The sequence below is a fragment of the Gekko japonicus genome, unplaced genomic scaffold, assembly GCF_001447785.1.
Source record: "Gekko japonicus isolate JY-2015 unplaced genomic scaffold, Gekko_japonicus_V1.1 scaffold542, whole genome shotgun sequence".
Taxonomy (NCBI): Eukaryota; Metazoa; Chordata; class Lepidosauria; order Squamata; family Gekkonidae; genus Gekko; species Gekko japonicus.
This window is the reverse complement of record NW_015163104.1, coordinates 630,346-642,731: the sequence shown is the minus strand read 5'-3', so window position 1 is coordinate 642,731 and position 12,386 is coordinate 630,346. Positions and strand designations below refer to the sequence as shown.

The window sequence follows — 12,386 nt, the reverse complement described above, 5'->3', positions numbered from 1 at the left end:
TTACATTAACGTGAACACATGAATACACATGAAACCCCCTTCTACTGAATCAGACCCCTGGTCCACCAAGGTCAGTATTGCCTACTCAGGCTGGCAGCAGCTCTCCAGTGACCCAGATAAAGGTCTTTTATGTCACCTACTGCCTGGTCCTTAGGGAAATGCCAGGGATTGAACCTGGGAGCTTCTGCATGCCACTCAGCCATAACCCTTCCCCTAGATCCTGGAAAACTAGTGAGATTTAAATGCGGATCACATCGTACCCTACCAGAGTCTTCCTGTCTCTCACTCCCATTCTGCTTCACACACCCCTTAATTTCTTCATTAATGTCTCCACCTCTGAGCATGCATGAGCTAATGCATCTGACCCCTCCACCACCTTGTGCATTTCTGGAAAACTCACTGAAACCCTGATGCTACTCCCAGGAAACTCAGAGGCAATGTCCCCATGGTAGGGACAGGGAAAAAGCAGGAACTCATCCTTCCACGCGATCATTCCTGCCTGTCTAAGCATCTCTGTCTCTCTAGCAACCAGGCTTCTATCAGCTTAACCCTTGGCAGGCATTTCATCTGCGCCGTGAGCAAACCATGGCCTAGGACACGTGTTTAATACTGGGTTCTGAATGCATAGCAGTGATCAGCTCTAGTTTATTTAGTGATTTCAGGAACACAACAAGGATACCCAGCAGGGTTTGAGCCCTGCTTATAAAACATGCAAACACTCCAACCCTCCCCACACACACTCCCAAGGATAGGCTATTTACATTACACTGCTTATCTATAGGTCAGTTCCAGGATCCTGGTCAGCTATTGTTCTTGGGGAGCAAGCTCACCCAGTTTAAGGTCCACATTCAGGGATGGCTTAGGCTCAATACATAACAACAGGGTTGCCAGTTCCTGAGAGGAGGGGAACAATGTCCCATCCCTAATGTGATGTTATTCACCAGGTGATATTGCCACCCTCCAATGCCATCAAAAGCTTCAGCTGCACATTTCCACCCATTAAGCCTCCATTATAGGGATGCTTTTTCTCCAGGCTTGTTGACAACCCTTTCAGCCCAGTCCCACCATTTTCAGAGTGACACAGTGGACCAATAGTGATCTGAGGGTGTTTTCTTTGTTGAAGCCTGATCTCCCCCCCCCCCGGGAGTTAAGAACCTATCCCACACAGTGGCCAACCAGTTCATCTGGAGGGCCAACAGGGCAGAGAGGCTGAGGCCTTCCCCTGATGTTGCCTCCTGGCTCTGGGATTCAAAGGATTAGTGCCTCTGAATGTGGAGGTTCTCCTCAGTCACCATGCTTGAAAAGATGAGCACATATCAGATGCAGGGGTCATTTCGTAGAAAAAGAGCTATGGGGACTCATTAGCATAACTCATTAGCATATGCCACACCCCCTGACATCACCGGAAGTGTGTCATAAGGCCACACCTCCTGACATCACCGGAAATGTGTCATAAGTCCACACCCCCCGCCCCCAACGGTCCCGGCCGCCGGTGCCGGCCTTGCAGCTCCACTGCCGAGCCCCATGAGGGGCCCGGCGGTGGACCTGTAAGGCCGGCGGGAGTGCAAGGAAGCCCCGCGAAGGCCCTCCCTGGCCCCAGGCAGGCAGGTGTGGGGAGAGGCAGGGAGGAAGCAACTTACCCTCCCTCTTCTCCTGCCTCCTCCTGGCTGAATGAGGGCCGGAAGCAGGGCGGCTGGAAGCAGGGGGCGGGGCTTCGTCATGTGCCCCGCCCCCTGTACCTCACCCGGGGGAACTGCGTTCCCCCGCGTTCCCCCCCAAAATGACCTCTGATCCGATGTATCTTTACATGTACCTGTTTGGTTACCTCACCATTAGTTAAGAACCAATCTTTTATCTAGACGATGATCACACAATCCAAATATGGGTTCTTGTGTGCCCTGGTCCAATAAAGCACACAGGTGAGGTTTCTTTTAAAAGAGCAGGAGCAAACTTTATTAAAAATAAAGGAAACGCTAGCAAAACAGCCAAGCGATTCATCTAAAATAATCACCATGGCATTAGCTTTTATAGCATGCAATAAACAATTCTTTTCAAGCATGCCTATTACGATTTTGACACCATAGTGACGAGAACATCATGTATACAGTGACGAGAACATCATGTATACAGTTTCCCACCCTAGCTTTAGATAAATGAGACCTTGTTGGGCCGGGCCATGTGCGTCATAAAATGTAATGCCAGGTAGCGGAAATATAAACTGGGAGACCAGCTGAGCTCTGAGCAGGAGCAGGAGAGAGAGCTGTGAGTGGGTTTCTTTTACTTGCTTTCAGCTGAGAGAATTCAGCTAAGGATATTCTGTGGGAAAACTGTGTTTAGCAGTGTGTGGAAGCACTTAAGAGTTCTTGCAGAGTCCTGGCTGATTGAGTGTGGGAGAGGAACGGGCATTGTTTGACTGGGATTGCCTGTAATTGAGAGGAAGTGGAAGGGGCATTGTTTTGCCTGTGATTGAGTGCCTGGGTGAATTTGAATTTGAATAGCTGCTGCCTGACCTCTGCTGGGGGAGGCCTCTATTTAAGGAAGCACCTTGGCAGAGGCACGAGCCTCTGGCACGAGCCGAAGGGTGAGCTAAAGGGCTCTTTGCCTGTGGCTCTTAGCCTAGGGACTCTTAGACTAGGGGCGCTGTAAGAAGCCCAAAAAGAGCCAGAAAGACAAGGCCCTAGGCTCTTTGTCTTTCCCGTAAAATAATTTGACTTGATAACAAAACCCACATAAATACCAAGGGTTTAAAAGGGGGATTATATTTATTTATTTTAAAAGAATTATGAAGCCAGAATGCCAGCAGGGGGTTGGGGGCTATCCAGTGTTTTGCACGGAGTGTCACATGTATGACTATCTGCCCACTGGGCAGAAGTCTTGGGTGTGTCCTCGGTGCAAGGAGCTCCTGGTTCTCAGGGAACGTGTGTGCTCCCTTGAGGCCAAGGTGGCTGACCTGGAGAAGCAGAGACAGTCAGCTAGGCACACAGAAAAGACTCTCGGGGACTTGTTAGCTTCGTCCCACTCTGGATCTGGCAGCCCCGCTGCTGTCAGGGAGCATGAGGGTCTAGGGGAAACAGGGCACCATGCTGAGGATAAGGGGAATGTGCCCTCAGAAGGGACCTCTTCCCCAGCTGGTGAGCGGCTCTCCTTTTGCACCAAGGAACCATCCCTGAGCAGGGTGGGAGGGGGGCTCTTGGTAGTGGGTGATTCGATCCTTAGGCAGGTAGACAGCTGGGTGGCGAACCCGCGTACTGACCGTATGGTGACTTGCCTGCCTGGTGCGAAGGTAGCGGACATTACGCGTGTTTTAGATAGGCTGGTAGATAGTGCTGGGGAGGAGCCAGTGGTCGTGGTGCATGTCGGCACCAACGATGTGGGGAAATGCAGTCGTGAGGTCCTGGAGGAGAAATTTAGGCTGCTGGGCAGGAAACTTAGGTCCAGGACCTCCAAGGTAGCCTTCTCAGAAGTGTTACCTGTTCCACGCGCAGGGCCGGAGAGACAGGCAGAGATCAGGAGTCTCAATGCGTGGATGAGACGATGGTGTAGGGGGGAAGGGTTCAGGTTTGTTAGGCACTGGGATACTTTTTGGAACAAGAGGGAGCTGTACAGGCGAGACGGTCTCCACTTGTCCCGAGAAGGAACCAGGCTGCTGGCACTTAAAATCAAAAAGGTGGCAGAGCAGCTTTTAAACTGAATATTGGGGGAAAGCCGACAGGAGATGAAAAGTCTCTGGTTCGGGTTGGCTCATCTGAGAGAGGTGAGGGGGTACCGGTTGCTTTTCTACAGGGAGGTGGATTGAAATTGTCCACAGAGGCCATGGCTGGTGACATGGACTGCCGGACAACGACTCGAGATAGCAAGAGGAAGGATGCAGGCTTAACTTGTAAGGGAAATTACAGCTGTTTCTATACAAATGCTAGAAGTGTCCGAGGTAAAATCGGGGAGTTGGAGTGCTTGGTGTCGGAGGGAAAAATAGACATTGTGGGTATTTCTGAAACTTGGTGGGATGAGGAAAATCAGTGGGACACAGTGATTCCCGGTTATATATTATATCGGAAGGATAGGGGGGGAAGGGTTGGAGGTGGGGTAGCTCTGTATGTCAGAGAGGGTATAAAGTCTAGAAAGATTGAGAGGCTAAGTGAATTGGATTCGCTTCTGGAAGTTCTATGGGTTGAAATAGGGGGGCCAAAAGGAAACTTAACACTGGGAGTTTGTTATCGCCCACCAGATCAAAAGATAGAGGAGGATTATAAAATGATGAATGCCTTAAAGATAGCAACTAGACAAAAACACTGTGTAATAATAGGTGATTTTAACTACCCACACATTGATTGGGTCAATATGTGTTCTAGTCGGGAAAAAGAGATTGAGTTTCTAGACACTCTAAATGACTGTGCTATGGAGCAGATGGTCACGGAACCTACCAGGGGAGAGGCGATCCTTGATTTGGTCCTAAGTAACACTCAAGACCTGGTGAGAGATGTAAAAGTGATTGCACCGCTTGGAAACAGTGATCATAATGTTGTTGAGTTCATCATTTGTACAAATAGAGAATTGGCCAAAAAGACTCACACAACCATTTTTAACTTTAAAAGGGGTAATTTCTCTGATATGAGGGGACACGTGGGGAGGAAACTGAAAGGAAAAGTAGAAAGGGTCAAAACAATTGGGGAAGCTTGGGATCTATTTAAAACTACGATCCTAGAAGCTCAAAAAATATATATTCCGCAGGTTAGGAAAGGCACAAACAGGTATAGGAAAAAGCCTGCATGGTTAACAAACAGAGTAATGGAGGCTGTAAAAAGTAAAAAGAATTCCTTTAAGCAGTGGAAAGCTAGTCACAGTGAGGCTGATAAAACGGAACACAGGCTATGGCAAATAAAATGCAAGTCTGAGGTCAGGCAGGCAAAAAGGGAATATGAGGAGCATATAGCAAAAAACGTAAAAACCAACAATAAAACTTTCTTCAAATACATTAGAAACAGGAAACCAGCCAGGGAGGCAGTGGGGCCCTTGGACGACCAAGGGGTAAAAGGAGTATTGAAGGATGATAGGGAAATGGCTGAGAAGCTAAATGCATTTTTTGCCTCCGTCTTCACTGTGGAAGATGAGAAGTGCTTGCCCACTCCAGAACCACTGATTTCAGGAGGGGTGTTGGAAGACCTGAGTCAGATTGAGGTGATGAGAGAGGAGGTCCTAAAACTGATAGACAACTTAAAAACTGAAAAATCACCAGGCCCAGATGGCATACATCCGAGAGTTCTGAAAGAACTCAAATGTGAACTTGTAGATCTCCTGACAAAGATATGTAATCTTTCCTTAAAATCTGCCTCCATTCCTGAGGATTGGAAGGTAGCTAATGTCACTCCCATCTTTAAAAAGGGTTCCAGAGGAGATCCGGGAAATTACAGGCCAGTCAGTCTGACGTCGATACCGGGTAAATTGGTGGAAACCATTATTAAGGAAAGAATTAGTAGGCACATAGATGAACAAAACCTATTGAGGCAGACTCAGCACGGTTTCTGTAAGGGAAGATCTTGTCTCACTAACCTGTTAGTGTTCTTTGAGGGGGTGAACAAACATGTGGACAAGGGGGATCCAATAGATATTATTTACCTTGACTTCCAGAAAGCTTTTGATAAAGTTCCTCATCAAAGGCTCCTAAGTAAGCTCAAAAATCATGGGATAGAAGGACAAGTCCTTTTATGGATCAAAAACTGGCTAGTTCATAGAAAACAGAGAGTGAGTGTAGGTGGGCAATTTTCTCAGTGGAGGGTGGTAAGCAGTGGGGTACCGCAGGGATCAGTACTTGGTCCACTGCTTTTTAACTTGTTCATTAATGATTTGGAGATGGGAGTAAGCAGTGAAGTGGCTAAATTTGCGGATGATACAAAGTTGTTCAGGGTGGTGAAAACCAGTGAGGATTGTGAGGCACTCCAAGGGGATCTGTCAAGGATGGGCGAGTGGGCGTCAACATGGCAAATGGGGTTCAATGTGGCCAAGTGCAAGGTGATGCACATTGGAGCCAAAAATCCTAAATATAAATACACATTGATGGGGTCTGAACTGGCAGAGACTGAGCAAGAGAGAGATCTTGGAGTTGTAGTGGATAACTCACTGAAAATGTCGAGACAGTGTGTGACTGCAATAAAGAAGGCCAATGCTATGCTGGGGATTATTAGGAAGGGTATTGAAAACAGATCAGCCAATATAATAATGCCCCTATATAAATCAATGGTGAGACCTCATTTGGAATACTGTGTGCAGTTCTGGGCACCACACCTTAAAAAGGATATTATAGCTTTGGAAAAAGTGCAGAAAAGGGCAACTCGAATGATAAAAGGGTTGGAACACTTTCCCTATGAGGAAAGGTTAAAGCGCTTAGGGCTCTTTAGCTTGGAGAAAAGACGACTGAGGGGTGACATGATCGAGGTTTATAAGATTATGCATGGGAAAGAGCAGGTAAAGAAAGAGGTACTTTTCTCCCTTTCTCACAATACAAGAACTCGTGGGCACTCCATGAAACTGCAGAGCGGTCGGGTTAGAACGGATAAAAGGAAGTACTTCTTCACCCAAAGAGTGATTAACGCATGGAATTCACTGCCACAGGAAGTGGTGGGAGCTACAAGCATGGACGGCTTCAAAAGGGAATTAGATAAGCATATGGAGCAGAGGTCCATCAGTGGCTATTAGCCACAAGGTATAGCTAGGGGCTCTGGGGCAAGTGATGCTCTGTCTTCTTGGTGCTTGGGGGGGGGTCAACAGTGGGAGGGCTTCTAATGTCCTGGCCCCACTGCTGGACCTCCTGATGGCACTGGTATTTCTGGCCACTGTGTGACACAGAGTGTTGGACTGGATGGGCCTTTGGCCTGATCCAACATTGGCGTCTCTGATGTTCTGATGATGTTCTGACACAAACACAAAGAGGGGTTTTTTTTACTTAAAATAAAAACATGCTTAAAACATTAGCTCTGTAAGGTGCAAACCTACTTTTGATTTATTGACATTCACCACAGAAATCTCATGCTCAGAGTTCTGAGTCTAGGACACAGGTTAAAACATGAAATGGCTGAGTGATTAAGAGAGTCTGGCGCAGCCCCGTAGCTAAGGACTTTTTAGAGAGTGGGCCTGGAGGGGCCCGCCTGCTAATCCAATCAAAGGCTCCAGGGCAAGGGCTGCAGCGGCTGCAGCTTCCCTCCCTCTCCCCCCTTCCCTCCCACAAGGACAGGCCTTTCCTGTGGAGTGTCCGGGTAGGGGCTTTAAAGTCAAAATGGCGTTACGTACTGCCCGTTATTCATATATAAACTCCTAACAGATGAATCAGCTACAAGTCATGGAGAAACAATAGCCACAGTGGAGAAACATATACGTGTAGGCATGCCCCACAAGCACATGTTTAAGACGGAAAGATCTAGCATAAGATAAGATTGCTGTTTGTCTATATAATCACATTGATGTTATAGGCAGGTGAGATTTCTCTGGATGTAAGTCTCAGAAGACATTAGGTGAGATTTCTGTTTGTGTGGATGACTCAGGTTTACATAAAATCACTAAAGGCAGTTTATCTGTCTTAAAATTTTACTTATTCAGATATGGTTGGAAAATGTTAGGAGATTTGATTTTATTGGCACTTGCTTGGGCAGCTGCAGAGTTAATGTTCATGTTTGTATTTACCTTTTTTTTTGCCTAATAAAGATAATTATTTCTATTGTCCATAAAAGATAATTAACTCTCTGAAAGTTTTCCGCATGGTTTCCTGGTAAAAACTAAAAGAACAGAAGTCACAATGCATTTGAATTAATTTGGATCTCACATCAACAAACACACAGAACGAGTTTATCTTTTATTTTTTCCCATATATCATTTTTTTCGTGTTTAGCATTTATAAATAAGAGAGCACTGGTGAGCAACAGGCTGCATTTAACTATACATTACGCAAAAGGAAATCTGCCATCCAGCCTCCCATAATCCTCCTCTCCCGGTTCAACTTATCTTCATATGAATTTATCTTACACTGAATGAGATCCTTGGTCTATTAAGGACTGTGTTGTCTACTCACATCAGCATACTATATTAGCCCCTTTGTCCATTTTGCTCCATATTATTCTCACTAGTGGTTGCTTTCTAGGGTCTTAGGCAGAAAACTTGGACGGCTCAGGCTAGCCTGGTCTCATCTGATGGACCTCCTGATGGGGCACCTGGTATTTCTGGCCACTGTGTGACACAGAGTGTTGGGCTAGATGGGCCTGATCCAACATTGGCGTCTCTTATGTTCTTAAGTTCTTATATCAGAAGCAAAGCAGGGTCGGCCCGGTTTGGTACTTGGATGGGAGGACCACCAAGGAATACCAGGGTCATGACGCAGAGGCAGGCCATGGCAAACCACCTCCGAATGTCTCTTGCCTTGAAAACTCTACGGGGTCACCACCAGTGTTCCCTCTAAGCTGAGTTAGTGTGAGCTAGCTCAGTTTTTTAGCCTCCAGCTCACACATTTTTGTTTTCGCTCAGGAAGGATGGCTCCGGAGCAAACTAACTTATGCAGTAGCCAAATCGCTGGCTCACAACTTTAATGCCGGCAGCTCACAAAGTAGAATTTTTGCTCACAAGACTCCATAGCTTAGAGGGAACATTGGTCACCACCATAATTCAGCTGAGACTCGATGGCACTTTCCACCACCACCAGGAGTTGCTTTCCAGGGTCTCAGGCAGAGATGGTCTTTACCAAAACCTGCACCCATAAAACTCTTTAGCTTAAAAAGCTAACTACCAACATAGCATGCACTGTCCCTGAGCCACAGACCCATGTCAGCTTATCTTGAGAGAGAATTTAATTTGCCCTGAAACATCTGAGTGCAGAACACTTAGGCTGAGACGACGTTCTTTACTCCATTCTTTTTTTTATGTTTTCAATTTTTTTAAATAATTGCAATCCCGAATAGAAAATGTGTTCTGCCCCATTCCGCAGTTATTCTTGCACATGGGTTCTTTCGTGCTTCATGCGCTCGGTCATCTGGGTGAAACTTTTCCCACAGTAGGTACATTTATGTGCTCTCTCCCCTGTATGGGTCCACTTATGTTCTTTCAGGCTGGATCCCGCACTGAAGCTCCATCCGCACTCCAGGCATTTATATGGCTTCTCCCCTGTGTGTCGCCTCTGATGAGTCACCAGGTCTGTCCTCCGGCTGAACGGTTTCCCGCACACAGAGCATTTGTACGGCTTCTCACCAGTGTGGATTCTCTCATGGTTGATCAGCTGTGATCGCTGGCAAAAGCTCTTTCCACAGCTGGTGCATTTGTACGGCTTCTCTCCCGTGTGGATCCGCTCGTGTTTCATGCAAGTCGAGCTCTGGCTGAAGCTTTTCCCGCAATGCGAGCACCGATACGGCTTCTCCCCTGTGTGGGTCCTTTTGTGAGTGTTTAAATTCGACCTGTCGCTGAAGCTCCTGCCGCAGTCTGTGCACACATAGGGCTTTTCCCCTGTGTGGACCCGCTCGTGTGCAATCAGGTGGGGCTGCCGGCTGAAGCTTTTCCCACAATCTGGGCATTTGTACGGCTTCTCCCCCGTGTGCATTTTCTTATGCGCGATCAAGCGAGATTTGTAACTGAAGCTCCGGCCACAGTCTAAGCACTCGTACGGCTTCTCGCCTGTGTGTGTCCTTTCATGTGCAATCAGCTCTGCTTGCCACCGAAAAGATTTCCCGCATTCAAGGCAGACCTTTTCTTTCCCACTCTTGAAGGCTGTTTGCTCCACTGGTCTCTGGTGGAGGTGCTCATAGACTCGGGGATAGCCAACGGGGGCTTCTCTGTCCTTATCTAGGGACTTTACCTGCCAGCTCTCGGAACCCTGGGAAGGGTTCAGATCCTCTTTTCCTGGTAGCAGCATCCCACAGGGCCGGAGTCCCTCACAGTTTTCTGACTGGTTTTTCTCCTTCTCGCAAGAACTCACATCACCTGCTTGAAGAAGAGAATCCTAAAATGAGTGATTTCCTGGGAGAGGGTGAAAAAGAAACTTTAGATCAGAGCTAGAAATTAAGGCCTGGTGTTTCGGGAATGCCTACCAGTCAAACAATATTTGGGGGAAAGACACTCAATGAAATTACTCAAATAACAGGATGTGAAATGCTACAAGCCCCAAGATATTTTTTTTGCTGGGCTTTTTATGAGGATATACTCCTAATGTTCATAGATGTACGGCCCAAGATTCTTTCTTACTGCAGGAACATTAATTGCATTGAGTTGGAAGAGTGTAAAAGATATTCAACTATGTTATCTTGGATAAACAAGGTGTAGGACAGGAGGAGGAGGAGGAGGAGGAGAGGAGGAGGAGATTGGATTTGTACCCCGCCCTTCACTACCCGAAGGAGTCGCAGAGCATCTTACAATCTCCTTTCCCTTCCCCTCCCCACAACAGACACCCTGTGAGGTAGGTGGGGCTGAGAGAGCTCTGACAGAAACTGCTCCTGAGAGAACAGCTCTGAAAGAACCTGTGACTGACCCAAGGTCACACCAGCAGCTGCATGTGGAGGAGTGGGGAATCAAACCTGATTCTCCCAGATTATAGATTCCGCGCTCCTAACCACTACATCAAACTGGCTCTCCATGGTGCCTGCCAGCACTTATCCTGGAACCCACCAAGTAGTTTTAGAAACTGGGCTGGGCTCCTGCCCAACAGGGCTTCCAATCTGATTGGTTGTGTAGATTAGAATAATATTGTTTTGACAGCCGCCACCACCACAGTATTGGTTTTATTCACCCTCACTCCTCTTTCCTAGGGTATTTTTAAAAAATTACTCCTCTTGTCTCCTGTATTTGGGATTCCTCTGTGTGTAGGTGTGGCTCCACCTCTTGTGGCACCCATTTTGTGGTTGCATCTACTTCCCATGGCAGTGTGGTTGCCACCCTCCAGGCGGCACCTGGAGATCCCCTGCTATTACAATTGACCAGTTCCCTTGGAGAAAATGGCTGCTTTGGAAGGTGGGCTTTATACCCTGCTAAGATCCCTCCTCTCCCAGACTTCACCCTCTCCTCCCCAAACCTCAACCTCCTCAGGCTCCATCCCCAAAATCTCCAGGTACATAGCTTGACTAGGTATAAGGCAATTCCTTATATTCACATGAGTATTATTGCCAGGGCTTTTTTTGTAGAAAAAGTCCAGCAGGAACTCATTAGCATAATAGGCCACACCCACCAGCAGAAACCCATTAGCATATTAGGCCACACCCCTGACTACGCCACTCATTAGCATATTAAGCCGCACCCACGTTACCAGAAGTGTGGTCATCCAGCCACACCCACCTTTTGCTTCTTATTCTGTTTACCTTGTTTGTTGTCAAAACCCAGGGCCCTTTTTTGTAGCAGGAACTCCTTTGCATGTTAGGCCACACCCCTAATGTAGCCAATCCAAATGAGTTCCTGCTGTTGGGTGTGGCCTATTATGCTAATGAGTTCCTGCTGGGCGTGGCTAACTTGGGAGCCAGCCGGAACTCCGTTCCTGTGCGTACCTGCCCCAAAATAGCCCTGATTATTGCTAATTAAAAAGCCATACCAAAGGAAAGAGAGATTTGTTTCTACAAATCCTAACAAGTGCAACGCAAGGCTTTCTTTACCTACAGAGCTCGCATCTTCCTCATCCTCTTCTTTGACCTCTCTGAAGACCAACGTCTGCCAGGCATCAGACGCCGTCCTCTCGGGCTCTGGAGGAGTAGACGCCACTTCCTCCGATATCCACAGCACCTGAAAAAAGCAGCAACAATTCCATTCACAAAAAGAGCTTCTGGCTCCTGGTCCTGTTCAGTCAATGGGAGCTTGACCCTCAGGGATCTGCAAAAGCAATTGTGTGACTCTCCCCATTTTGAAAATCTTCAGGAACAAGACAGATGGATTAAATACATTCTGACAGTGCTCCAATGCCGTGTGTGGTCCTTAAACAAATCCACACGCCCTCCCACTCCATGCACTTGAAAAAAGCTAGGCATCTTGTGCCACCTGTGTAACCAATCTGGCGGAGACGTCATAAGAACATACGTGAAGCCAATGTTGGACCAGGTCAGTGGCCCACCCAGTCCCACAGTCTGTGTCACACAGTGGCCAAAAGCCAGGTGCCATCAGGAGGTCCAGCAGTGGGGCCAGAAGAACCCCAGAAGCCCTCCCACTGTTGCCCCCCAAACACCAAGAATACAGAGCATCACTGCCCCAGACAGAGTGTTCCCTCTATACCAGTGATGGCGAACCTTTTAGAGACCAAGTGCCCAAACTGCGACCCAAACCCCACTTATTTATTGCAAAGTGCCAACACGGCAATCTAACCTGAATACTGAGGTTTTACTTTAGAAAAAACAACTCATACATTAACTTAAGATGATCCAAACAAAGTACGGAAAGCAATCCCA

At 47.4% G+C, this 12,386-nt stretch overlaps 1 protein-coding gene across 1 annotated transcript in view; it reads right to left on the bottom strand.

The window, feature by feature from the left end:
• LOC107106595 overlaps positions 1 to 12,386 on the bottom strand; it is a 450,486-nt gene that overhangs the window by 337,508 nt on the left and 100,592 nt on the right. The window contains 2 exon segments of the mRNA XM_015406776.1: positions 8,975 to 9,712; positions 11,073 to 11,076. Of these exon segments, the coding sequence (XP_015262262.1) occupies positions 8,975 to 9,712; positions 11,073 to 11,076 (742 nt within the window).